Here is a 26,482-nt window from a genome sequence, read left to right as displayed (position 1 = left end):
GGGGGGTCGGCAGGGGGACTCTGACAGTTGTAATGGATTTTATCAGAATTTCTCCAAAGGCTGACTATTTTGTCTTCAATTATTAATGGTTTTCAGAGGGGTTTCTCTTCCACCCCCTTTTTGTGAGGTAATGAATAACTATTAACTTAAAACAATATGCGTTCATATTAGCTTTTGCAGCAATGAATAATTTAATTGCATGCATGGGGAGGCATAGCTTTTAAATGGCTGAATGTCAAAATACTGGAGTTTATTTTTGAAGCAGTGTAAACTGTATCCTTAAAGTCGGGGTGGTTGGGGTAGAGGATGTTAGATACGGATGTGCTACAGATGCTTGTGAGTTAATTTGATGTATTAAATGTGTTACTAATGTTTTATATGAGGCGTGAACATGTAAATTAGTCTGATAAGATACTTCTTTTGGGAAATTGATGCTTCACTGTATGTATATGGTAATTTTTAATAGGTCTTAATTTCTTTTCACTTTCCTTCTCTTCTCTCACTACCTTCATTTATCAAATGTTATTCTGAAACAGCCTTAATTTGGCAACAACTTCATTTCAGGGAACAAAAATATAATTGTCTTGTTATGTAATTTCTTTATTAGATGCCCTGTTGGCTACTACTGAGGGAGAACCAAAGGGCATTGGAGGAGTGCTGTCCAGTTGCACTCGCAGTATTCTGAAAGTCACAGCCAATTGATTTTGATATTCCAAAATGAACTATCTGATTCTTCTGAATTCAAGCTACTCAGTGATGCTTCATTCATGTCTGACAGCCTGTCTTTCAGTTTGAGAGCCCGTTATTTATCTGTAATATCTGCAATATGCCTGTAATATGCCTAGCAGGCATTTTAACTCATTGAAATACTAATACACAAAATAGTGTGCAAATAAATGACAGCACTATACTATGCTCGTTCGCTCGGTTATAGGTTGCACTGTGTTCACTGCATACATCCATGCTGGTGTGCGCAAGATTGTGAACTAACAGCACCATGTCTTTGATCAGAAGTAATGTCCATTGAATTAACTCAGGTAAGTGGATTCTACGATTGCCCCCTTATTTACCCTTGTTTTGCTGCAACAACTAAATTCCAGCTCTTTACAGGAATAATTCTTGTAGGGTTAAAGAATGAGTACAGGAATACTGTGAAATATAATATTATTGTGCCTGTGAGGTGGGGAGGGGGGAGGAGTTGGTAGTATGTATCATATTGTTATTCAGTTCTCATTAAATTGTTTTTAAGGGACAGGAGGATCTTGATGATATGAGATAGTTATATTAACTTGGTTTTCTTTTCCTTTCAGCATGTTACATAGGGTGGCCAGTTGCAAAAGTAAACAGGGATCTTGGAATGTTAACATGCTGACATTTCCTATTTTTCACCACTTCTAAAGGGGAAGGGGCTTTGCTCTTGTTGTTGTCTTATTTTAGGCAATAATTGTCAACGAAACATGCTTCTTTAGTATTGCAGTGATAACCCACTTATGTATGATGTATATGACTCCACTGATTTTTGTAGGAAAGCACCAAACAGAAGTTATTGCTAACTGGACTTCTGTATTGCCACATTTTTGTTTAAAAGTTAAAGAATAAGATGCAGGATTGTTTGTTTTTGTTTCGGGTTCTGCTTGTATCATTTATACCACAAACAGGATGATTAAAAGGAACTACCTATCTCTACCAGTAGTTTTAAAACTTTTTTTGTGGGGGGTAAGGTGGAGTCAGAGTGTGTCTTGAAAATCTATTATTATTATTTATATACTGCTTTTCCATAGATCAAAGCAGTTTAGACCATATAAAAACCATTTAAAACATCTCATAAAAATAGGTAAAATCCACTAATACAAATTATACAAAATCTGAACACAATCATTCAACAGCGTAAGGCAGAGAATTATGGGATTCTCTCCCAAGAGTGAGAAAGTGTATTTATTTATATAATTTATGTATATAATTCTTCCAGAGTGGGACCCAAGGTGGTTTAAAACATGATGGAAACAAGATACAATTAAAACCCTCATGATAAAAAAAGTTTTTAAAAATTAGCCACTATAAAATCACAACTGAACACTTGGAAAGCCCAAAGCTTTACCTGAGAAGTCGCTGTGACAAGAAACATTGAAAGAAACAGGAAGAAAATGAAACAACAACAAACCAACATTTATTTATAACACTATTTCCATGAAAGGGCATTACATCAGAGCATATATTATAAAAATAAATGATAAACACCATACTATAAAATGTTAAAATAGTAAAATAAAATACTAATATGCTAAAAACAAAACCAAACAAAATCCTCCTCAGTAACTACACATCTTGGCCACCTTAGACATGCTCAGCAACTTAATGAGGTGAATCGAAGAGGAAGGTCTTTAACCTAGAACTAAACTGAAGTATATCCTTGTTCTCTGGTTAAGAACACTTGCTGTATATGCTGATAAAAATACAAAGATTCATTTTCTATTTAACAAAGTATAATGAATCCACTATTTTAATCATTTGTTGTTCAGGCAGTAATAAGGCATTTTTGGCTGAGCATTATACAGCCTAAAGTTTCACAATACAATAAAAAAATAAAAAGGGGTGAAGCAACAGAAAACAAGCTTGTTCCCTCCTCAATATGACACCCCTTCAAATATTTAAACATGGCTATCATATCACCTCTTAACCTTCTCTTCTCCAGGCTAAACATCCCCAGCTCCCTAGGTCTTTCCTCATAAAGCATGGTTTCCAAGCCCTTCACCATTTTGGGGGCCCTCCTTTGGAGACACTCCAATTTGTCAACATCCTTTTTGGATTGTGGTGCCAAGAACTGGACACAGTATTCCAATGCAGAATAGAGTAGCACTATTACTTCCCTTGTTCTAGACACTATACTTCTATTGATGCAGCCTAAAATAGCATTGGCCTTTTTAGCTGCTGCATCATACTGTTGACTCATGTTCAACTTGTGGTGTACTAGAACTCCTAGATCCCTTTTACATGTAGGAGCTTATTGCTTGGGCAAATAAGCCAGTTTACCACGGTTTCAATTCTGGATCCAGGATGCCCCCGGATGTTATCATACCTAAATCGCCACCGATCTAGGTGGGATGCTGCCGCCCGGATGTATTCCTGGTCGAAGCCTCGCTCAGCTGGACAATATTTTATGTTGGAATCACCCTGACTTCGAAAAAGTGCTGGCTCAGTGAGTCTTTGGCCCGGGTTGCATCCAGGCAGCGGCATCCTGGCTAGATTGGTGGCGATTTAGCTGTGATAACATCCGGAGGCATCCCAGATCCAGAATTGAAGCCAGAAAAGGTAATCCAGCTTTTTTTGCCCAAGTGATAAGCTCCTTAGTCTCCTTAAACCGGATATCCCCCATCCTATATCTATGCGTTTCATTTTTTCTACCTGTTGCAGTCCGGCTTTAAAAAAAAAGAACCATCAGAAGGGTGAGCAACAGCTTGATGTTATCCATCCACAGTTGGTATCGGGACAGCAAATGGAGCAGGCATGTGGCCCACCTGGTCACATTTTTCTCACTAGGGTGAGATGCATTGCATTTGCATTGAAATTACCATAATTATTTTTAGATATGAATCTCTCTGTGTAAATTAGAAAATGGAACATTTTATGCAAAACATGGCATTCTTTTGACTTTTATTCTGGTTACGTTAAAGCAAATACCCTGTGTTTTGTATTCAAATGATCTGCATGATCACAGCCATTAATTGAAAAGAAATAAAAGAGTATATCCTAACATTAGAGTACAGTGCTACCTCGGGTTACGAAATTAATTCGTTCCGCCGCTCCGTTCGTAACCCGATACATTTCGCAACCCGAAAAGGCTTTCCGTTAGCGCTGGAAAGCCGCTAGCCGCGCTTTGCGTTTGAATTTCGCGCCGAAATAAATTTCGTAACCCAAAAAAAACATCGTATCCCGGAACAGTTTTTTCCAATCTAACTTTTTCGTATCCCGGAAATTTCGTAACGCGATCAATTCGTATCCCGGGGTACCACTGTACTCTGTAAGAGGTTTATCTTTAATACCATGGGAGAAGGGGAATCCTTTTTTCCCCTTTAAGATATGAAGTATCCATTACTTGACATTTCGGCTAAAAAACAGTGTCCGCTTGCATACCACCAAAAGTGAGGACAAACGGGAACAGAGACTAACATGAAATTTGCATATACTTATTTATAGGTTCAAATTTGGTGAGGGGAAATACAATTTAAAGCCAAGGTGGGGGATTAGGTATCAGAGGCACTGCATTGCAGTGGTTCCCGTCCTTCCTCTCAGGCAGGTCCCAGAGAGTGCTGCTTGGGGACAGTAGCTCCAGAAAGAGGGAGCTCCTTTGTGGGGTCCCTCAGGGAGCTATTTTGTCCCCAATGTTGTTTAACATCTATATGAAGCCACTGGGTGAGATCATATGGAGTTATGGTGCTGGGTGCTATCAGTACGCTGATGACACCCAAATTTATTTCTCCATGTCTCGTTCGTCGGCCTTGAATTCTAATGGCATCTCTTCTCTCAATGAATGTCTTCAGGCGGTAATGGGCTGGATGAGGAAAAACAGATTGAAGCTGAATCCGAACAAGACGGAGGTGCTCACGGTAGCGGCCCCGAAACCAAGAATTGGGTTGCAACCACCAGTCCTGGATGGGATCACACTCTCCTCCAGTGACTGTGTTCACAGTCTGGGGGTGCTCCTTGACTCACCGCTCCTGATGACAAATCAGGTGAATGCGACGGTCAGGAGCGCCTGTTATCAGCTTCGGCTGATATGCCAACTGTGCCCTTTTCTGGAAGTAAGGGATCTCAAGACTGTTGTGCACGCGCTGGTAACCTCACGCCTTGACTTCTGTAATGCGCTCTACATGGGGCTACCCTTGTGCCTGGTTCAGAAACTACAGCTGGTTCAAAACATGGCAGCCAGGCTTGTGTCAGGAACATCTAGAAGGGACCACGTCACTCTGGCTCTGAGGTCCCTCCACTGGCTGCCTATTTGTTTCCGGGCCTAGTACAAGGTGTTGGTTATTACCTTTAAAGCCCTAAATGGCTTGGGTCCAAGCTATCTCAGAGACCGCCTCTTCCCATACAATCCTCCCCGCGCCCTCCGGTCCTCTGGGAGGAACTTGTTGCAGCCTCAAAAATCGAGGCTTGTGGCAACCTCCCGGAGGGCTTTTTCTGCTGTTGCCCCCAGGCTCTGGAACGACCTGCCGGACGAGATCTGTCAATTAACATCTTTGGACAGCTTCAAAAAGGCTGTCAAGATGGATCTCTTCAGGCAGGCGTTCCCAGACTAAAATATCCCGGCCTCAGGATCTCAGGATCTCCCCCCTCCTCATTAATGTCTCCAAAGCCCCCTTTTCTTTTCTTTAGAACTGAAGTTGCAGTGGTTTATTGATTGGTATTATTTTGTTTAATTTATTGTTGTTCTAACTAGTTATTGTGATTTTAAATTAGATATGCAGTTTAATAACTTTTTAAGGGGGGAGGGAAATATATTGTTTTTATGCTGTATGTTATTTTAATGTTGTAAATCGCCTGGATTGGTTGGCCACAGGATAGTATATAAATAAAATTTATTATTATTATTATTATTATTAACCTCAGCAGGGCTGGGGGCCAAATTTTCACTGCCAGCATATTTGTAGCATGCAACAGGACTGCAAATGGCTATGTGTATGGAATACATGGGAAAAATGAGCTGAAAATGACCAGATGTTGACTTCTGGTTTTGATTTTTAGGTTCGGGCAGTGCTCAACATTGTTGTCCCCCCCTCCCCCAACCTCTTGAAACTCCAGACTACCACTCCTGGAGGTTTCTAGGGAAATTCATATTTTTGCAAACATTAAACAATTGGTTTAAAGGGAGATCAGGTGGTGGTGGGGAGGTGGCCTACAGGATTCAATCTGCTCACCTTTAGATTTAAAGCAGAAATATTGTGCAGCACAACATGGCATAATGGTTTGTGCAGGTGACAGGTGTGCCTGTTCAGTTCTCTATTGATGGGCAACTTCCAAGCCATTGCCTCAACAACCATTCAAATACAGAGGATATCTATAAAACTAGAACACATGATCATTCTAGCTTATAATGGTATATGTGTATAGGAAGCCATATAGATACAATTCCATACACATCAATGTAAGTGGAGTAAGAACTATGAATGTATGTCTAAGTGGATATGCATAAGCCTGCATTATTTAGACTAATTGTCAATATGGTTGTATCAACCGAGCTCAGACATGAATTTGCAAATGCACAGTATTAAATATGTGCAGTATAGTACAGTATAAAATCTCTTGCTGGGTAATCACTTCTCATAATATTTTAGTTGTCATAGTTTTCTTTGCTCAGTTATGCGAACCTTGTATGCCATTTATGCGCTTTTTCATTAAAATGAAGGGCAGAGGCCTGTCCTGACAGAAAGAAACTGAGAGGTATGTAAGAAACAATGGGTGTTTTGTGGGAAAAAATTAAATGTATGCGTCTGATCCCATGGGAACTGCAGCAGACCATATATGCTGTGTGAAAAAGATGTTCTTTCACCATAATCTCTATGCCTTTTGTTTCACTGAAAAACAAACTTGTGAACATTGCTGTGATTCTGCTAAGAAGATCCGCTAATTCTACTGCAGTTAAGTAAAGATATCTAATACCTTAAAAATATAGCTCCAAATATATTTCTCCAAATTAAGATCCTACTATTGCTCAGGAAAGATAGAAAAGATAGTAAACATGTAAGAATGTTAGGATGATGATAAAATATTCTGTAACACTTAGGATGAGGAAATGAGTTTTCCATGCTCAAACTGGGAGTATAGCTATGGGGAGGGGGAGGAATGAGAGATTCGCCTCCCGAATAAGAATTATGCCCCCAATGAAATTTTCCTTCAGTTTCCAAATTTCTAACAGTGCACTAATTTTTAAAATTTCAGTTCAGTTTAGGCACAAAAGATTACCAGGGGAATGTGAACACAACAAATGTAAGAGTTCTAGGTGTGGATGATTTTCAATGTCTCACGTTCTGCAGTGCTAGAAATGTGGGCAATGAAGGGAAAAAAATCATCTGGAGAAGTAGAATTCTTACTGAGGGGGGCAATATCCTTATTTTGAGAAAGAGTTGGGTTAGAAGATTTGTCATTAAGAAATTGGGTATTCCTGAACACAGATATCTATTTTCTCCAACTGATTGCGCAGCTCATTGGTGGCACTGCTTTGGGAACTGCTTTTTTTCTTACTTGATTGAGGAACCCAGTAGCCTCACTGTCCTTTGGCCAACAGTTCTGTACAATTGATTGTTAACAAATATAATTAGAATAAGAAAAAGAGGACAGCAATAAGATTTCTTCAGTCAAGAGGCAGTGTTGATTTACTGGAATATGATAGCTAAGCTCATAATGAGGTTCAAACTTATGCATTATTTTAGCTAATAGAAAATATTGTAATAATTCATAATAATTGGTATATAATCATGGTGTAGTTACAGGGTGGGTAAAATGAGTGTGTCTCTCTCTCTCTGGCTTTACTTCGCGAACGAAGATTCAGGAAGGACTCATCCCGTGCTTTGTACAAGCGCGTTGGTGACTAAAAAGGCCAATTCGGGATAAACAGGTCCGGTTGCAGAAAGCACAGCAGAAAGTCTCCTTGGGTGATGTTTCCAGGTTGCGGTTCTTTCTGCGTTGTCGTTTCTCTTCGAGGCTCGTTTGGCATGAGCTTTCGAAGATGGCTGCAGCGTCATGGATAGTGCATCTCCATGCCTCCCGATGCGAGGCCAGGGAGGACCATTGTTGGTGATCTATCTGGCCAAGCCTGAGATGTTGTTTCAGGGAGTCCTTGTATCTCTTCTTTGGGGCGCCCCTCTTACGCTGACCCGTGGTGAGTTCACCATAGAATACTATTTTTGGGAGGCGATAGTCCTCCATCCTAGAAACTTGTCCTGCCCAGCGCAGCTGCGTCCTCAATTGCATGGCCTCAATGCTGGTGATCCCTGCTTGATCGAGGACAGCAACATTTGTCACATAGTCAGTCCAGTGTATATTTAGAATTGTGCATAAACAGCACTGATGAAAGCGTTCAAGGAGTCGTAGGTGTTGGCGATAGGTGACCCATGTTTCAGACCCATAGAGGAGAATAGACAGTACAATGGCTCTATATACACTGATTTTTTTGCTTCGCCTCAAGTGTTTGTTACTCCAGACTCTTTTGTGAAGCCTTCCGAATGCGCTATATGCAGTGTTGATTTACTGGAATATGAAAGCTAAGCTCATAATGAGGTTCAAACTTATGCATTATTTTAGCTAATAGAAAATATTGTAATAATTCATAATAATTGGTATATAATCATGGTGTAGTTACAGGGGTGGGTAAAATGAGTGTATTGCCCCTCTAAATGAGAATTCTTCTGCCCCCATGAAATTTTCCTTCAGTTCCCAAATTTCTAGTACTACAGAAAATATGGAACTGAAAATTCTTTACACCTAAAACTCTAATATTTGCTTTGTTCAATTTCCCTTGGTGACTTTGCTTGGCCCTTTTCTTTGGATGCATAAACTCTGTTTCTTAATACTCAATTAAAGTTTTAAGTTATTGCAATATTAACAGTTTTGGGACTGAAGGAATGTTTTATTTTGGGGTCAGAATTCTTTCAGGGGGGCAATGTTCTAATTTTGTGTTCCCCTCCAACTACACTGTTGCATATGTATAATTGTTATATATTTTACCAAAGTTGAAGCCAGCAGGAAAAGAGGAAGACTACTACAGGTGGATTGACTCAATCAAGGAACCCACAGCCCTGAGTTAGCAAGACTCAAGGAAGATTGTTTATAGCAGGGTTTATTCATAACAGGGTTTATTGGAGCACTCAGTAAAAGGATGGCCATAAGTATGGTTGCCATACTCCAAGTTTAGCCAAATTTTATCTGGCTTCTAGAGATTCTAGCCAGTGCTTATTTGGACTATCATATAGCCTGCATTCTAAACTTTTGTTTTTTAAAAAATATCCCTAGCCCTTATACAAGCACAATTACAATTATTAAAATGTGCAGCCCCTCTGTTTTGCAAGAAACAAGGGTATCCAGCCTTTGAGTGTGTTTAGCCAATTGAGGTCTCACACCTAAGTGACAGCAGTACAGTATTCTATAGACAAGACCCAATGTCTCTCAGTACAAGCCTCCAATTTCTTGGGTCAATGTTACAAATCTGCATAAAAGTTTAGTGCTTAAGTAAAGTCCAGCTGAAGTTGAGACTTACTGCAAATCCTGCACAGAAGACAAAGCCATTCAACTGAAGGATGAAAGATGCAACCAGGCAGGGTAAAACTTGGAATATAATTATTAGTGTTTAAGGTTCTATGGGGTCTGCTCCCCCCCCAATAACATTTGACGTAGCAAGCATATGCTTTTTATTGGATGTTCAAGGCGGAGAGGAATCAAATTCAATTTTATAAGGGGTACTCAGAGTTTTCCCACTCCATGTCTGTAAACAAGAGAATCACATGGGCCAGAACAAGCCATTTTTGAGATAGATTGATGCCTAAAGCATTGGAATGTGTTGGGCATGCTTGAGAACAGTATTTGAGAGTGGAAACTTTTCAAATACAGGTTGAGTATCCCTTACCTGAAATGCCTAGGACCTGGAGTGTTTTGGAGGTGTGTGTGTGTGTGTGTGTGTGTGTGTGTGTGTGTGTGTATATATATATTTATATCTATATTTATATATATATAAGATTTGGAATACAAGTAGTGTAGTATGCACCTATATGTGAGGTTCTGTGAAATGACAGGAGATGTGGATTCATGCCAAGCACTATGCTCAGACTCACTCATTTCACAGCTGCAAGCTGAATGCAAGTACAAAAAATACTTGTTCAGAGGGTTTGCCTTTCTCAAGTTGAAAGAATATGACCCAGTAGTTTCATGGCCAAGCAGAGATTCAACACTGGTCTCTAGAGCTGTGCTCCAGCACTCAAATCACAACACCATATTCTCCAGAAGTTTGTACCCCTCCTGAAAAAAATTGGATAAGCAAGACTATTTTAGGGATACTACATTTATTCCATTCTGTTTAAGCCCTAATATACTGACCATTAGTGGAATAAATGGAGAGTATGAATTATGAGAGAGGACATTGTGCATTATTACCCTTTGGTATCTTAGTTTGCTCCTTGTGTAAAAATCATGGTAGTGAGAGCAGCAGCAGAGAAGTGGCTCTTACTACCTTTTGTCAGTAAAGAAACCTAATAAATGAATAGTTGAAAAGCAAGTTTTGCAATATGATGGAAATAGATGTTTTCTGCTTAAGGCAAAAAATAACATAAAATAAAATAAGGGAAGCAGGAAGTAATGCAATTCAGATATGCATAAACCACGAAAACACAATTGTTTTCTAATGTTCAGTTAGCAAAAGGAAGTGGTTTCTGTTTTGCAGTAAGGCAGGTTATATATTGTGAGGACGGTGGAGTCTGAAGAAACAGCCTTTGGTATCAAAGTTAATTTCATGCCTCACCTTTACTTTTTTCAGCTGATTGCCTGGAGCAGAATTCACTGCCACCAGAATTTTTTGCTTCCCTATCCTTGCACAGGAAGCACAGAATCAACAGACATGAGCATTTTAAATGCTTTAATATTATTGTTACATTGTATTCTGTTACTGATGCTGTTTATGTGTTTTTAATCTGTACTTGTTTTCATCTGCATTGCTTCCATTTTTGTAAACTGCCTTCAGTCCCATTTCTGTAGGGGGGGAAATGGGATGTAAAATAGATAGATACATTTGTGCAGAATGCCAAAAAAATCTGATTTTAAAATAAAAGTAGCCAAAGAAGTAGATCATCTAGTTCAGTGGTTCCCAACCTTTGTTGGGCTGCAACCCACACTGCGGCCGAAAGTCCCGCCCGGCGGCCTCCCTGATTGTTTGGGAGGCCAGGAAGGGGCGGGACTTCCGGCTGCCTACAAGTCCCAGCGGCCTTTGCGGTCAGGGAGGCCACCAGCCGGAAGAAGAGGTGGGACTTCTGGTCGCAATGGCTGCTGGAAGCCCCTCTACCTCCTCTTCCTCACCCCCTCCTCATCCTCCTCGTCCTCCTCTCTGCCAACCATTCATGGGGGGGGTGGGGGTGGCAAATAACTTTTGGAGAATATGGGCATGGGAAGGTTTCCAGTTTTAGGCATCTTCAAACCAAGCACTAGTACTTTGTACTAGCCGTATCTACAGTCAACCACAGAAGGAAACAAAAAGTTGCTTTCCATTTGTTCTTGTAGCTCCTCCATATTCCCTGCCCCATGACCCCTAAACTTTATTTTTGCTATTACATAGACCCTTTGAGTGCTATAAGATCCCTTTTGACATTGGAACCTTCTGAGGATTTCTGACTTTTGATTTCAAAAAATATGGTGCCTCTTTAATACCAAAGATGAAGTCCTGATCAGAAATTTGTACTTGGCACAAGAGGCCACTTGTGTTTAGGATATGGAGAAATAAAATGGTTCCCAATTGGCAGAGGGGTCAGGCAAGGCTGCATTCTAACACCCTATTTGTTCAACTTGTATGCAGAAAATATCATATGAAGAACAGGCTTAGATTCAGAAAGAAGAGGAGGAAAGATAGGAGAAAGGAATATCAACAATCTGAGATATGTGAATGACACCATTCTACAGTGGAAATCATCATGGACTGGGAACATGATTGGACTGGGAACATGATGGGAGGTCAAAAAAGAAAGTACAAAGGCTGGCTTAATGTTGAATATAAAGAAAACAAAAATAATGAACACGGGGAACCTACATAATTCAACTTAGACAATGAGGAAATTGAAATAGTTAAAGAATATCTTGGATCAAACATCAATCAGGAAGTAGACTGCAATCAAGAAATCAGAAGGAGACTAGGAATGGGAAGGACAGCAATGAAAGAACTTGAAAAGATCTTACAGAATAAAGATATACAACTGCACACTGAAGTAAGAATTGCAGAAGACATTGTATTCCTCATACCCATATATGGATGTGAGAGTGGGACTGTGAAGAAAGCAGATAAGAAGAAAATCCGTTCTGTTGAGATGTGGTGCTGGAGAAGAGTGCTGAGGATACTGTAGACAGCCAAAAAGACCTTGAACAGATCAAGCCTGAAATCTCCCTGGAAGCCAAGATGATCAAGTAGAGGCTCTCCTAATCCGACCACATCATGAGAAGGCACGAGTCATTAGGAAAGACGATAATGGTGAGAAAGAAAGGCAGTCCACACACTAGATCAATAGACTCTAGGGGGGGGGGGAGATAACTGGTATGAATTTACAGGAAATAAGTAGAGGATAGAGAATCTTGGAGATGTCTTATCCACAGGGTTGCCATGAGTCAGGATCAACTTGAAGGCTGTTAACTACAAGCAGCACCTTTGAGACTAACTGAAAGAAAGAAGCTGGCAGCATGAGCTTTCATAGACTTGAGCCTACTTCCTCAGATGCCTGAAGTGGACATCTGAGGAAGCTGGCCCAAGCCTATGAAAGTTCATGCTACCAGCTTCTTTTTTTCAGTTAGTCTCAAAGGTGCTACAAGATACCTTTGCATTTTCCTGACTAACATGGCTATGTCAGTAAGTACCAGAAGCAAAAACTAGCAATCCTCAATTAAGTGGAAATAAAATTACCCAAATATACATCATGAGGAAATGTTCTTATTCAAATGCACAAAGATACTACAAGGTGTTTTATGATGATAAACAGTTCCAGAAGCCTATAGGCAACTTGGGTCCCACTTTGTATTCATGAGCTGTTTTATTCTTTGGAGGAAGAATGTCTTCTTTATAGTAGTTAAATTCATTTACTCTCTTTTAAAGAACCATAAATAAATAAATAAATAAATATTTTAATTGCAAACTCACTGGGGTTTCTTCCCAGGAGAGGATAGTTTTCCACAGACAGAGAGCTCTCTTTTATTCACTAAAACCACTGGGCTCTCAAGTTGAAGAAGCTTTTTTATTTTTTTGGTATTTTTGTCCTGGGAACAGAGGCTTTCATTCAGAGATAAGGCCACTGTGCTTTTAGGCTCTTTCTGGTCACCTGACAAAGTCCTTGGTAACTTTTAGGCTGCTTTAGTCTGCATTCCACAAATTCCTTATCCCTGGCCCTGTAATTAACAGCTTCAGGTTCACTGCATTAACAGTAGATTCCATAACTTTCCACTTGTTGTTCCCTTGGATGTTGGACTGTTGCAACAAACAGGCAATGCTGCGCGTCAGTCCTGAGTCTCAAACTAACACCATTTGCTAGCTGTCAAAAAGCAGACAAAAAAAAAATCCATCTGTGAATGTCGTGGAGTCATGATCAGGTAAAACATTGGTTTGCATTTGTATATTCTTGTGTGAGGTTACTTTCTATTGCAAAATTAGCCATTCCAAAAAGTGCATCTGTTTTGAACCTCATTGATTCCCAGTGTATAATATTGGGAGGGGATGTATTTTGTTTTTGTTGCATCAGACAGAGAACTTAATGTGTCAATATGGCTTTGATTAATCACCTTGGTCAGGTATTATTCCTAGGCTATGTTTATTACAATGGAGATGTAAAAGAGAACTCTTTGATATTATTTTTTAGCAGTTTTAGGTTGACAGTTGTCCATCTGCTGCCCATGTTCTTGTAGACAGCTACATCTCTTGTCACTATGATGTATCATGCTCTATGTGGTTTTTAAATATTTTGTATTGGCAATTAATGGCATGAAATCAGAATCACTGTAATGAAAGAAAGTGGTTCAGGGCAAACTATTTTACTCTCTCACAGCGTTGCAACTGAACCTCAGACTGACATTTCAGGTTAGTCAGTTAAAATGTTCTTGGGGGGATTGATCTGGAATAGATATCTGATTGTGCCTTTTGACCTTAGAAGGAGTGATTACATACAAATACTGAAAAGCACTGACAGAGAAATGTGTGTAGGAGACGACATGTTCATACTACCTACATGTCAAAATGCATATACATTTGTACAATTACAGCTGTGTACCATTAACAAAAAGTCACAGTATCTGCAGTGCACAAGTATTTTAAAATACACATGTTTTAAAAATTATGTTATGCTTCCACATGAACAGAAAGGGAAACAGGTTGATTTTCATTAGTAGAATGAAAGTGAAACATGATAATGAAATAAGATACATTGTGCTTTTATCTAGTTGTATATCAGCATGTTCAGTGAGAAAGGCGAGAAAAAAAATGTGAATTAGTTCTCAGAATACATGATCTGACATCTTTATATCAAAATCTACCATTATTGGTTTTAAATTGTTTTATATCACTTTTATGTTGTTTTTAAAAGCAAAATCATTGGTTTTAAACTATTTTTATAACTATTTTATGTTGTTTTAATTGTTTGTACCTTGACAAAAGATCTCTGAATATAGACAGTGATTTAAATCTTTTAATACATCCTGAGGCCGTGATGGCGAACCTATTGCACACGTGCCATGGATGGCACGCGACACCATTTCGCCAGGCATGGGGCGAGGGAGAAGTTGGAATGTGCGCGTGCCCGTTCCGCCTCCTCCCTGCCATTTTCAGGCCTCCTGCTGTCTCTCTGAGACAGCGGGAAGCCAGAAACTGATACCTGGGAGAAGGAGAGAGGCGCGCGCGTCTGGTTCCTCCTCCCAGCCCTCTTCCCTCCCGGCTTCCCTTTCCTCCGCACGAAAGGGCTCCATGGAGCCCTTTTGCGCGGAGGAAAGGGCCGAAGAGGAGGGGGCTGGGACACGTGCCCAGCTACCTCCTCCTGGGCTTCACTTCGCTCCGCGCGAAAGGGCTCCATGGAGCCCTTTCGCATGGAGCGAAGGCAGGCCGAGGAGGAGGAGACTGGGATCCGTGCCCAGCCTCCTCTTCCTCGGCTTCCCTCTCCCCCGCTTGCCCTCCCAGACCCACAGCTGCGCTGCAATGGGTTTGGAAAGGAGAAATGGCCCGTGCCAGTTTCTCCTTCCCTTCTCACCCTCCCAGACCCACGGCTGTGCTGCAATGGGTTTGGGAAGGAGAAACGGCTCGTGCCAGCTTCTCCTTTCCTTCTCGCCCTCCCAGACCCACAGCTGCACTGCCATGGGTTTGGGAAGGTGAGGAGGGAAGGAGAAATGGTCCATGCCAGCTTCTCCTTCCCTTCTTGCCCTCCCTGACCCACGGCTGTGCTGCCATGGGTTTGGGAAGGCGAGGAGGGAAGTAGAAATGGCCCATGGAAAGGGTGGGGGGAGAAGCTGGCTTCCTCCTCCTCCTGCCCGCGGGGCTTCGCCAGGCCGGAGGTGTCATTTGGAGGACACCCCCGGCCTGGGGAAGCCCCGGGGACAGGAGCAGGGCCTGCGGACCCTTTGCTCCTGCCCCCCACGGGCCCTTACTGGTTCCCAGCTGTCTCTGAGAGACAGCTGGAGGCCAAGGGAAGGGCAGGAGGAGCAGGCACACCCCTGTCACCCCTCCCCCTATTTCTCCCGCCTTCCAGCTGTCTCTCAGAGACAGCTGGTGGCCAGGAAAGGGCGTGGGGAAAGCCCCGCCCTCGGAGGGTGGAAGCCCTGCCTCTGGCATGGGCCCCTGCCCCCAGAGTGTGGAATCTCCACCCTTGGCACGGTGACCTAAAAAGGTTCACCATCACTGCCCTGAGGTGTAGAAACTGGGCCAAAGACCAAGTGGGCTATTTTCATTACCTTCCCCTGCCCCTGTTTTTCTTCATATTCTTCAAGAACAGATTTTACATGTTACTGGAGATTCAGCATCACCACTGTAATTCCCTCTGTTATAACACTAAAATATCTAATTAAGGTCTGTAATGGTTTCATTAGTTCATGAATGTTTTACTTATGTTGATTTCAAATATGGTTTAGGATTTTTTTTTCATGTTTAGGTGAGGGATATGTAAAAATCATCTAATGGATTTTGAAATATAATATCCTGATATGGTACCCATAACTGACTTAAGGTGACTCTGTGGTTCTGTTGTGAAATGTTCTTCTGGCTTCGCCTTTTACCAGCAATTTGTACATTCGAAGTGCCCTATTAGCCTATTAGAGATACATTTGCTTTACAATATTGTGTTGAAGGTCTGCATATTTCATATGAGTGTTCATAAATCATAGGCACTTGATTTGAGATTCATTTCACTGCCCAGTAGGGCTTAATCACACTGATTGGGTGAGGTACAACCTGTGGTTGATTTATGACAATGTTAAGATTGATTTGTTGCTGCATTCTGATTGATTTATGATGGAATTATGATTGATTTATGACTGATTTATGATTGATTTATGATCCTTATATTATGAATTAAAGTTGTGGCTATCCTGAAACTCAAGTAATGGTATCCGTACACCCTTGGAAAGTAGTATATAGTAGTTATATAGTATTATATAATCACAGAGATTATATAAAAACAAAACACTCTAAACACAGGGAAAAAATAAAGAAGCTTTCACCTAAAACCATGAAGACATCTAACAGTGCCATGTGATCTTACCTAGGGAACGAATTGCTAAGCTCACAAACTATAGAATTTGCAACAACAAGATGTGGTGATTTTAATTTCTTCATTTCTTTTCCTCAGATTATGGTGGAAGAGCATTGTATATGTGCAAAAAACATTCCCATATATAAAAGAGGGACACCTTTTGGATTATGGATTTATGTGTCACTAACTTTGACTAAAAGCACACTGGTACACTGAAATCTTTTTCTGGCTGGCAGAACAATCAGTTATGCATCATCTCTTTGGGCTTGTTTTGGGACAAAAGGACCTTTCGCGTGCAGGAGACCTTTTCTCCTTAGATGATTCTGAAATAGAAGGATGTCTGTCAGAGGCTCTTGAACAGATAAAAATCATTAGTTCATCTCCAGTGAGTATAACATTTAATACTTTTGTTGTGTGCATGATTTCAAATGCTTGCAATGGATTAGAAAAGCAGAGTATCTCCAACAGGTGTAGAATAAGCAAATACATGTGTTATTACATGCAAGTACGTTGACACAGAATTTTAGCCTTACCTTGCAATTTCTTAATCATTAGGGAAATAAGGTACAAGACACCTAGCACCTGAAACAGGAGGGTGGTAGGGAGAGGTAAGATGCCTTTAATGTGGAAAGAAAAATGTAAGATGGTACATGGTAGACTGAATTATGCTTCCCTGAGAAAGAAAGATAGTTATAATCTTTCCTGGGTGGAGGGGCAACTTGGAAGGCATCCCACCCCACCTATCCATAATGCCAGTTAAAACTGTTGTATCATAAACAACAATAATAATGAACTTCTGGTTTAAGATCAGAGTTAAGATCAGCTCAAGTTCTGTAAAGGCAGGAAGCTGGAGGGTAGGAATAATGATCCTTTAACAGCTGTGCTCCATGATGAGTAATGATATTTTACAGTGTCACAAATTGTGCTTAATTTACCCTTTATGTCCCCATACTTTCCCTTCTGTTAATTCACAGAAAGACTCCTCTAGGAATACAGTAAAGTTCAGATGTTTCATAAGGCAGCACCAGGGCCCCTTTCACACTACACAATTATAGCACTATGATTCTATTTTAACTGCCATGACAACTTCCTATGGAAATCTGGTATTTGTAGTTTGATGAAGCACTAGAGCTCTCTGGCTGAGAATTTTTAAGTAGCCTTCCTTGAGTGGAAAAAATTCAGGATTCCTTAGGATGTTCCCATGGCAGTTAAAGTGGAATCATAATGCTATAACTGTGGAGTGTTAAACGACCTCAGGACAAGATGGAGTATCTTTGCTGGTCCCAGGCATTCTGTTGTCTTCCTCTTGGTTTGGGACAAAGGATGTGTGCAGGGCAAGTTGTAAGCAAGCATATTTGTAATATTATACTACATGTACTATATGTTGTTATTACTACATACATACTACATAGACAGGAACATACTTGTCAAAGCATTAGCCTTGTCTTTGAATTTCCTGGCCTTCTGTGGCTAGAATCAACTTGAAAGATTACTGAAAGTGCAGGAAATAATAAAGAAAGGTTCCCCCAGTACATACACAACATATGTTGTAATCCCGCCTCGATCCGCAGGGAGAGGCAGGAAATATAAATTATTATTATTATTATTATTATTATTATTATTATTATTATTATTGTGTATGTGTACTTATATAGGAAATTTGATACAAAATAAATAGATAAAGGTCCTCCCCCCCAATAATTGGAAATCCATTTTAGTGACATACATGCAATATAGATAATGATCAATATAAAATTAATTAAAGGAAAGTAAGATTTAAATGTAAGATGCATGGTGAAAATAGGTCTCACCTTCTGTATTGATGCTAATTACATAATATTTATACTATTTCTGAAAGTATGGTTACACTGTTTGATGTGTAGAATTACTACTCACTTTATTATTTATAAGCATTGGAATATTTACCAATCTTTAAAAAAATGTGACTGCACTTAGAAAATGTATTAAGATGTATTTGTATTTTATAATATATAAAATAATAGCATTTCAGAACATTAATAAATTAAAACAAATCATTTTACAAATTTAATTCCCACTAGAGGGCATCAGTGATACATAATTGACATGGAACACATTTTCAAGTAATTTTTAAATTCAGACTCTTCAAGTTGTAAGTAATTTTCTCCAGATGTGAATGGAGTCTCTAATTGTAGATGTGCATATTGTACAACTTCCCAGAAGTGAAAAATAGAAATTACAGAGATTACACAGAAAAGAATGGATACAGTGATGGTGTGGATCATATCCTTTCTAAAGCAGTGGGGGCTATGGCTCACAAAGAAAGCTGACAGGAGCACCATAGTATTTTATAAAATCATGAATAGTGTGGATAAAAACCATAATGTGACATCATCCCTACTGATTGACTGGCATTAGTAAGCACAGAAGAACCAGAACGTGAAGAAGTACTTTTGGGTTTGTACAGTCAGGTTGCTGTGTTGGCCCTGCAGAAAAATACAACAAAATCCAAAATTTACAAAACTGTGATATTTTTCTTGGGAAGCTTTTGAAGCTTCATTGGCTTCTTCATTGGGCAAAGATGTTAAAAATCATACAGAAGAAGTGAAGTCACCATGTTTGTCACAGGCATTCATTTTGTCTCAGGTGTTACTTCTGTTGTCAGTTAAGATGATTTGTAGGGATCTCAGTGCAGACAGAAGCCACTTCACTTCATGGCCATGTGGGGACGAGGGACAAAAGGCTGTAAATGACAGGCAATTATATTTCAAATCCATTAGCAACAGAAAAGTATCTTCCCTTGTCCTTCCCTTATGTGAAGATTGAGATCGGTTTCTTGTTGTCATTGCTGCAGAACAGAAAAGTAGAAGATTTTTTAAAACAGTAATACAGATGTATGGAAAATAGTCTACTTCTGATAATTCACCTCAATATCTTTTTAAAAAAATAGAACTGCCATGTTCAGTAGCAGTGTTCTCCTGGTTATTATGGGCTGGGATAAGCAGCCACAGCAGGAGATGGCCATTCCCATGATGCTCTTTTTTTTTATTTTATTTTATTTTATTTGTACGTTTTTCATGGGACCTGGCTACTGTTAGTGATGGAATATTGGATGGAAGAGGCTTTTGATCTGATCTAGATAGTTAGTTGAATAATGCAAATGGGTATAACTCATCTGTCCATAAATTTGGTTTTGGTACCAAAAATACATGCCTATTAAAGGTACAAAACAGAGACAGACTGATAAAGCAGAAATGTGAAAGTGGGAGACTCACTAATAGATTCCAATTTGGCAAATGTCTGTCTCATGGCTGCCTTCCAGCAGTGGAAAGGGCTAAGGAAAAAGTTGAAGAAAAGGATGGAGTAGATGAGATCTATGCAAAGTGTTCATAGCCCAATATATTTCTTAACATTTTTTTGCCAAGCATACAATGCTCAGTTCTCTTTGCTTCCAGTACTTGGAACGCAGAGAAAAATGGGCACCGATTTGTTGTTGTTGTGTGCCTTCAAGCTGTTTCTGACTTATGGTGATCCTAAGGTGAATCTATCACAGAATTTTCTGAGGCTAAGAATGTGTGACATGTCCATGGTCACTCAATGGGTTTGTATGGCTGAGTGGTGAATCAAACCCTGGTTTTCAGAGTCATAGTCCAACATTCAGACCTACACCACTCTGGCTCCTCGATGGCAACAGTGAGTCTAAATTTGTGGGAGCAGCATAAAGAGAATAGAGAACACTACCTAGTAGTGATGTGATTTCTAGAAGGGATTTATGTTACTTTATTCATTCAGATGACAGTTGGGTACCATAAATCCAAAAATCTGGAATGACCTGTTGGATGAGATCTGCCATCTAACATCTTTGGATGCCTTTAAGAAGGCAATAAAAACAGATATCTTCTGGCAGGCCTTCCCAAATTGATCTTCTCAGAATTTTCACTCTCCACTTGTTTAGCTGTACCCACCGGACCTTGATTTTGGTCTATTTTATTAACCATTTTATTGGGAATTGTTTTTAATGGTATTTTAGGGTGGGAGGGAGATTGGGGAACTAGGATCTAATATGTCCTGTTATGCTTTTATCTATTGATATTCATGTTTGATTTTATTGCTTTTGTTTGTTGTTACCCGCCTCGATCCAATACAGTGAGAGGCGGAATACTACTACTACTACTACTAATAATAATAATAATAATAATATTTTATTCATTTGTTTTAAACTTTTTATTGTAATTGTTGTGTAATTGTATTTTATTTTAGAGATTTAAGTCACAAAAATAGAAAGTGGAAACAGAGTTGGAGAGTAGTGGCTTTCTTTATGCCTTATGGGATGACAGGAGAACTGTAACTCTTCAGAGAATTCACAGGAGATGGTTGTAAAAGAATGTCTTTGGTCTATCTGGAAAAATTCATTTGACAAACGACACTTTTTTACTACTGTCTTCTGGGAAGAGAACTGAAGCGCTACAACATTATGTGGTAAGGCATGGAGAAAGCCATTACTCTCTAGCTCCCATTTCTGCTTTTTTTCTTACACAATAAGGCTCTTTGTCTGTGCTTTGAACCATTATGGAACCCATATTGGGATAAAGGCATGATTTTAAAAATTAATAAATAAAAAACACATAGCTTGACAAATTGTGTTGTCTCAACCAGGACTACCAAACTAATGACAATGACCAGGCGGTTGTGGAGATCTGTATAACACGAATTACCACAGCCATCAGAGAGACAGAGTCTATAGAGAAACATGGGAAAGCTCTTATTGCTCTTTGGGAGTCATGTTTAGAGTACAATCTGAAACCTTCAGGAAAAGATGAGGACACGCCCCATGCAAAAATTGCATCTGATATTATGAGCTGCATTTTGCAGGTAAGAATGCATTGCAATGAGTATTGTATTAAAGCCCAGAATAATGAATGGTAAACTTTGTGAGGCTTGGTTTTTCTATCACCCCTGGACTGCCACAACTGCCCCTCTGCTTGGGACAAAAGCAGAGGTGAGTTTCTGAAAATGCTATTTGTTTCCAAAACAAGGACCCAGGGAGGTGACATTTAACAGAAGAATTGTGCCTTCTCAATTTTGGAGTCACAATTCTCCATGGGCACATTCACCCTGACTTTTTGTCCCGAGGAGATTCGGATCGCAGCACTGATGCGTACCCAGATTGTTGTTCCCATTACGTTTTGGGTTCCTGAATCTCTCCAAGTTATTTTAACCCTGTTGTTATTCACACATACCATTATTTTGGGTTAAAATGGGACTGCCTTTTCAAATGCATTCAAACCTTCTCAGTTTTTTGTAAATGTCAATCGAATGAAGTGCATCTATCTCATCTCTTTCCCTTCCTCTTCCTGAGCTATGGGAATCAGCCATCAGTGCCCTTCATGTCCTTATTTATATTTATGAGGTGGCTTTTTGGAGTAGTGGAGGTTGTTTATTCCGGAACTTTTGGTGAAAATTGAAATTGGGAGTGTGAGTGTGTGTGTGTATGTGTATGTGTCAGGGAACAAAAACTCCTCGCAGAGATGGGAGAGCCAGGCAAATAGGGAGGAGGAGGAGGAGGTGGTGGGAGAAAAATCCTCCTTCTCCCCCACACACCTCAGGAGCCTCTGAGGGAAAGTTGGGTCGCCATAGGTCGGAAATGAAGGGAAACAACACAACCATGGCAAAACAAACCCCAACATAAACTGGGGACATTTTGGAATTCCTCCTGGCTGAAAGGAAGGACATGTCCTGGAAACGGAGGATGTTTGTGCATCCTATTTCTGACTCATGGCAACCCTACCACAGGCTTTTCTGGTTGAAATGGAGGACAGGTCCTGGAAAAGGGGGACCTTGCCTGGTCACCTGGGCTGAGGGAAATGGTAAGGATCTTTGGGAAGGATCTTTTCAGAGAACTCCAAATCATTAAATAGCGTATTCACATTGCCAATGATGCAGATCTTTTAAGAAAAAACAGGAAAAAACGGAATCGAATATCCCAGGTTAAGTGGTTTTTTGGGTAGCCCCTCTCCCCAAAAGTGCACCAAGTCCATTCTGGGTGTGAGAACACTAAGGAAATAACCCGGGTTCACCCTGGGTAATTTTCGTATGGTGAATGGGGCCCATGTTTTGCTGGATTCTTGGTGTGTGTGTGTTCGGCCCTCATGCAATCCCACCCTTGGTTTAAACCTTTGAGCTTTTTTTTAAAAAAATCAAAATTCTGCATCTTCTTTTTGTTTCTTGTCCCCTGCCCCATTGAAGGAGATGGTGGGGAGAAGGAATGCAGAAATAAAAAGCAGCTTGTAGGGGAAGTTCTTAAGTGTCCCAAATCCATGCTGGTTCTGATCTGTAGCAGGGCTTTTTTTTTCATGGCTACATAGTTTAGCTTTTACATTAAGCATGGAATAAAGGCTGTAGGCTTAGTCAATTATAAAGCAAGGAGATGAGCCCAGGACAACGCAAAATGCATTGCATGTCCATGTAATGTCCAAATGAGCATGTCAGGAGATTGATACTTTTCACTGACAAAGAACGAGACTGAACCAGGAGGTTAAGAGGGAAGGATGTTGTACCCATAGGTACAATCTATTGAGGCATTATTTAGGGGTTTTCCACCTTTGGTAATAGTATCTATTGGCATTTAGTTGCCCATCCCATGCCTGGGGGCAGTCTTTGCAGCTTGTTTTCACTTTTTACATCCTGCCATTCCTGAACATACTTAAATCCTGCCATACTTTCAACAATACTGAGAGGTTTCTTGATACATCCTAGTTGCCATTTCGTCACCCTAAACTTTGGAGCTGAGGTCTTGTCTTGCTTTAAAATCACATTAATCTGTTTTGACTCTTGGCTGTTTTCATCCAAAGGGAACAAGAATATGATATTAGAGAAAGAGAGAACTCTTAGACCTGGTTTCACATCAGTGCAGTGGCAAATTAAAACTGTCTGTGTGCCTGGTTTTGTTTGTTTCTGCTTCAAAACTCTAGGATCATGTCCAAGTAAACATTTTAAACAATGAAAGATGAAAAAAAAATATGCTGGATCTTAGATGAGTGTTGATTTCCAAAAATATATTTCTTTAATAAACAGAACAAGTCCCCATTGTCTCTACTTTTCTTATTATTATAACTCTGTCAAAACACAGGCTTGTATTTATAACCACCAAGTCAGTTGTATTTGTTCAAAAGGCATGCAAGTGATACGTGACCAAGAGCCACTGATTTTGGTCACTGCTGATTTTGATACTCCCTAGGATGTTTATGCTACACATTTCTGTTATTTTAACGTGTGTGTTTGTGTGCGTGTGTCTGTATAGGACAGCCCCTGAATGTCAATTTTGCCATCTGAAGTGTTCCTAAGTCAACTGGGAATGTCACCTGATTGTAGAAGATCTGGATCACCAGTCAAAGTCTACAGCTTTTTGGGGAGCCAAAATCTCCTGGTACTCTGTCCAAATGCCACACTTCAGAACTACTTTTAGAGTCTTTCTTTCCTGCCAGCCCATAGATTCTGTTTTTTGTGATTTCAGCCTATTTTGAGAGAGAGAGAGAGAGAGAGAGAGAGAGAGAGAGAGAATATGCCTTCAAGTCACCTGTCACCTTATGGTAACCATGAATTTTTTATAGGATTTTCTTAGGCGAGGAATAGTCAGAAATGGTTGTGCCAGTTGCTGCTTTTGAAATATAGCATACAGTACCAAGATCAAACAAGGTCAAGTGCTTTTAGAAGATTTTGGCCTTATATGCCAGGTGGTTATCTTCTTCTTTGAGCTCTTTTCTGCCTGATCGGTTCTGACTGACCGGTGTGATTCTATAGATTGCTGAAAAGGGGAGGGAAAGAAAGAAATCTTTAAGATTAACTGGTTTTAAATTTGCATGAGCTTTCATGGATGTAAACTCAATTCTTCAGATGCAGTATTGAATGGTATTAAGGCCTCAGGTATAAAGCATATTTATTCAGTTGTAGGAATTAGGTAGAATGTGATAGGATATAGAAAGATGCAAATCATGATCCTTGCCCCACATTTTCAAAGGGCTACTTAAAGTGATACAGATCTTTATAGTGGCCAGTTAGTGCTGATATGTTAAAGCAATAAATCTGCGTACTAAAGGTCAGTTTCCCCGGGTTCAAGACTCTCTCTGAGAAGATTCCTTTTGTTATATGTGCAGTAGCAAGGACTCTTGCATTAATGTATGTAGTGTGCCAATTAAGCCATTGTGTGCCAGTTAAATCACTGTTCATGCCCCTGCTAATGGACTGAAGTTTGTAATTATAATTAAATTTAGCTGTTTCTCTTTCTAGTCTTCCTTTGTAATTCTAATGCTGCTTGACCAGATGTGTTCCAGTTTTCATCTATGAAATGTTGGAGGGTATGCAATCATAGCTAGATGGCACTGCATAACATAGAGCTTTACCTACACCCGGCATATAAGGCCAAAATCTTCTGAAAGCACTTGACCTTGTTTGATCTTGGAAGCTAAGCAGGCAAACAGGAGTTAAACGCAATTTAAATTAAATTTGAATTTAAACAAAACTTGCAAATTTGGGGAGTTTATCACACTGAATTGCTTCCAAAACAAAATAACGCGAAGTTAAATCGCAGTTAAAGTGAAGAAAACTGGCAACTTTTTACTTTCGGGATGTTCTGAAAATAAAAAGCTGCCGGTTTTCTCCACTTTAACTGCAGTTTAACTTCGCGTTATTTCACTTTAACTGTGATGCCGTGTGATAAACTTCAGGCATTTCTGTGTGTTCTTCATGTAAAATGGCATTTAAATCCCATTTGTCTGCAGGATCTCGCTAGTGTGATAAACTCCATACTTATTTATAAACACTAAACAACATTCTAACAAGATAATCCTGTGTTTCTCTCAATTTCATGAACATTTATGATGATTTTTAGAGATATTATTAATAAGAAAGGCCTTTAAAAAGTCTAGAAAAGTACTGACAATGATTTCTAATAATTGTTGCTTTTTGGGGTACCATTGTTTTTTCTAACAGAATTACAATCGTCCTCCCATCATGATGTTGGCTGTACCAGTGGCAGTGAAATTTCTCCAGAGGAGTAACAAAGAACTGTGTAGGAACATGTCCAGTTATCTTTCCCTTGCTGCAATAAGTAAAGTGGAGCTCTTGGCTGAGCATACAGAAACAATAGTAAAAAGTGTCTTGCAAGGTAAGAACCATTAGAATTGTTTCATTTTGATTTGTTCACTCAAGCCATTTATGAAGTTTCTATATGTGCAATTTTAAATAAATTCATATACAATATAATTTTATCTATATATCTATATCTATTCAGTTATATTTTAGTTAATGAAGTAGATGTGTTCCTGGGTATTACTTCTTTAGTACCAGAGGTAGAAATAAAAGGAAAAGAATGATATGCAAAGGGATCTTGTTGTAACTTTGGCCCCATACAGACAGGCCAAAATAAAGCTGCTTTGGGTCACTTTGGAGGTATGCTGTTTAAATGATGCATGCATCCTAAGAGTCCGGAAGCCACGCCAAAGTCATGATCCAGTCCTAAGGACTGGAGCGCAGCTTTGGCTCAGCTTCTGGACTCTTGGAACACATACATCATTAAAACAGCATACTTCCAAAGTGACCCGAAGCAGCTTTATTTTGGCCTGTCTGTATGGGGCCTTTGAGACTAACTGAAAGAGGTTGGTACCAAAAGCTTTTGTAGACTAACGAAGTAGGCTTTTGAAAGTTGATATATGAAGTTTCTATATGAAAGTTGATGCTACCACCTGCTTCATTCAGTTAGGAGATTATTGCACTAGTTGTCTTTTCCCAATCTGGGCATAGGCTGAGACTGGGCTGGGACTGTGTCTTATCGCACAGCTCAATGCTCAGATTGTTATTATCCCATGCCAGATCAGGACTTCTCCTTTACTTAGCTAAAAATGCTTCTTTTCCATTCTTAGCAGAGTAATGGGGGATGTTCCGATTGGGTGATCCAAATCTTCTAGAGGTTCCTGGGATGTCTGTCTGTCTTTCTGTCTTTCTTTCTTTCTTTCTTTCTTTCTTTCTTTCTTTCTTTCTTTCTTTCTTTC

At 39.8% G+C, this 26,482-nt stretch overlaps 1 protein-coding gene across 3 annotated transcripts in view; it reads left to right on the top strand.

Annotated features, from left to right (window-relative positions):
- The window catches only part of VEPH1 (ventricular zone expressed PH domain containing 1), a 177,363-nt gene continuing 150,881 nt past the window's right edge, over window positions 1–26,482 (top strand). For 2 of the 3 annotated variants that reach the window (XM_042459676.1, XM_042459677.1), the window contains exons 1-6: window positions 1–127; window positions 935–1,037; window positions 3,412–3,538; window positions 16,554–16,842; window positions 21,093–21,308; window positions 25,425–25,599. In XM_042459676.1, the coding sequence (XP_042315610.1) occupies window positions 16,705–16,842; window positions 21,093–21,308; window positions 25,425–25,599 (529 nt within the window). In that variant the 5' untranslated portion in view covers window positions 1–127; window positions 935–1,037; window positions 3,412–3,538; window positions 16,554–16,704. Of the gene's footprint in view, window positions 128–934; window positions 1,038–3,411; window positions 3,539–12,177; window positions 12,215–16,553; window positions 16,843–21,092; window positions 21,309–25,424; window positions 25,600–26,482 lie in introns of those variants that run through there. The other variant, XM_042459675.1, reaches the window with a different exon arrangement.

This window comes from Sceloporus undulatus, chromosome 3 (genome assembly GCF_019175285.1).
Source record: "Sceloporus undulatus isolate JIND9_A2432 ecotype Alabama chromosome 3, SceUnd_v1.1, whole genome shotgun sequence".
Classification (NCBI taxonomy): Eukaryota; Metazoa; Chordata; class Lepidosauria; order Squamata; family Phrynosomatidae; genus Sceloporus; species Sceloporus undulatus.
The sequence above is the reverse complement of the archived record's forward strand: the minus strand, read 5'-3'. Positions and strand labels throughout refer to the sequence as shown.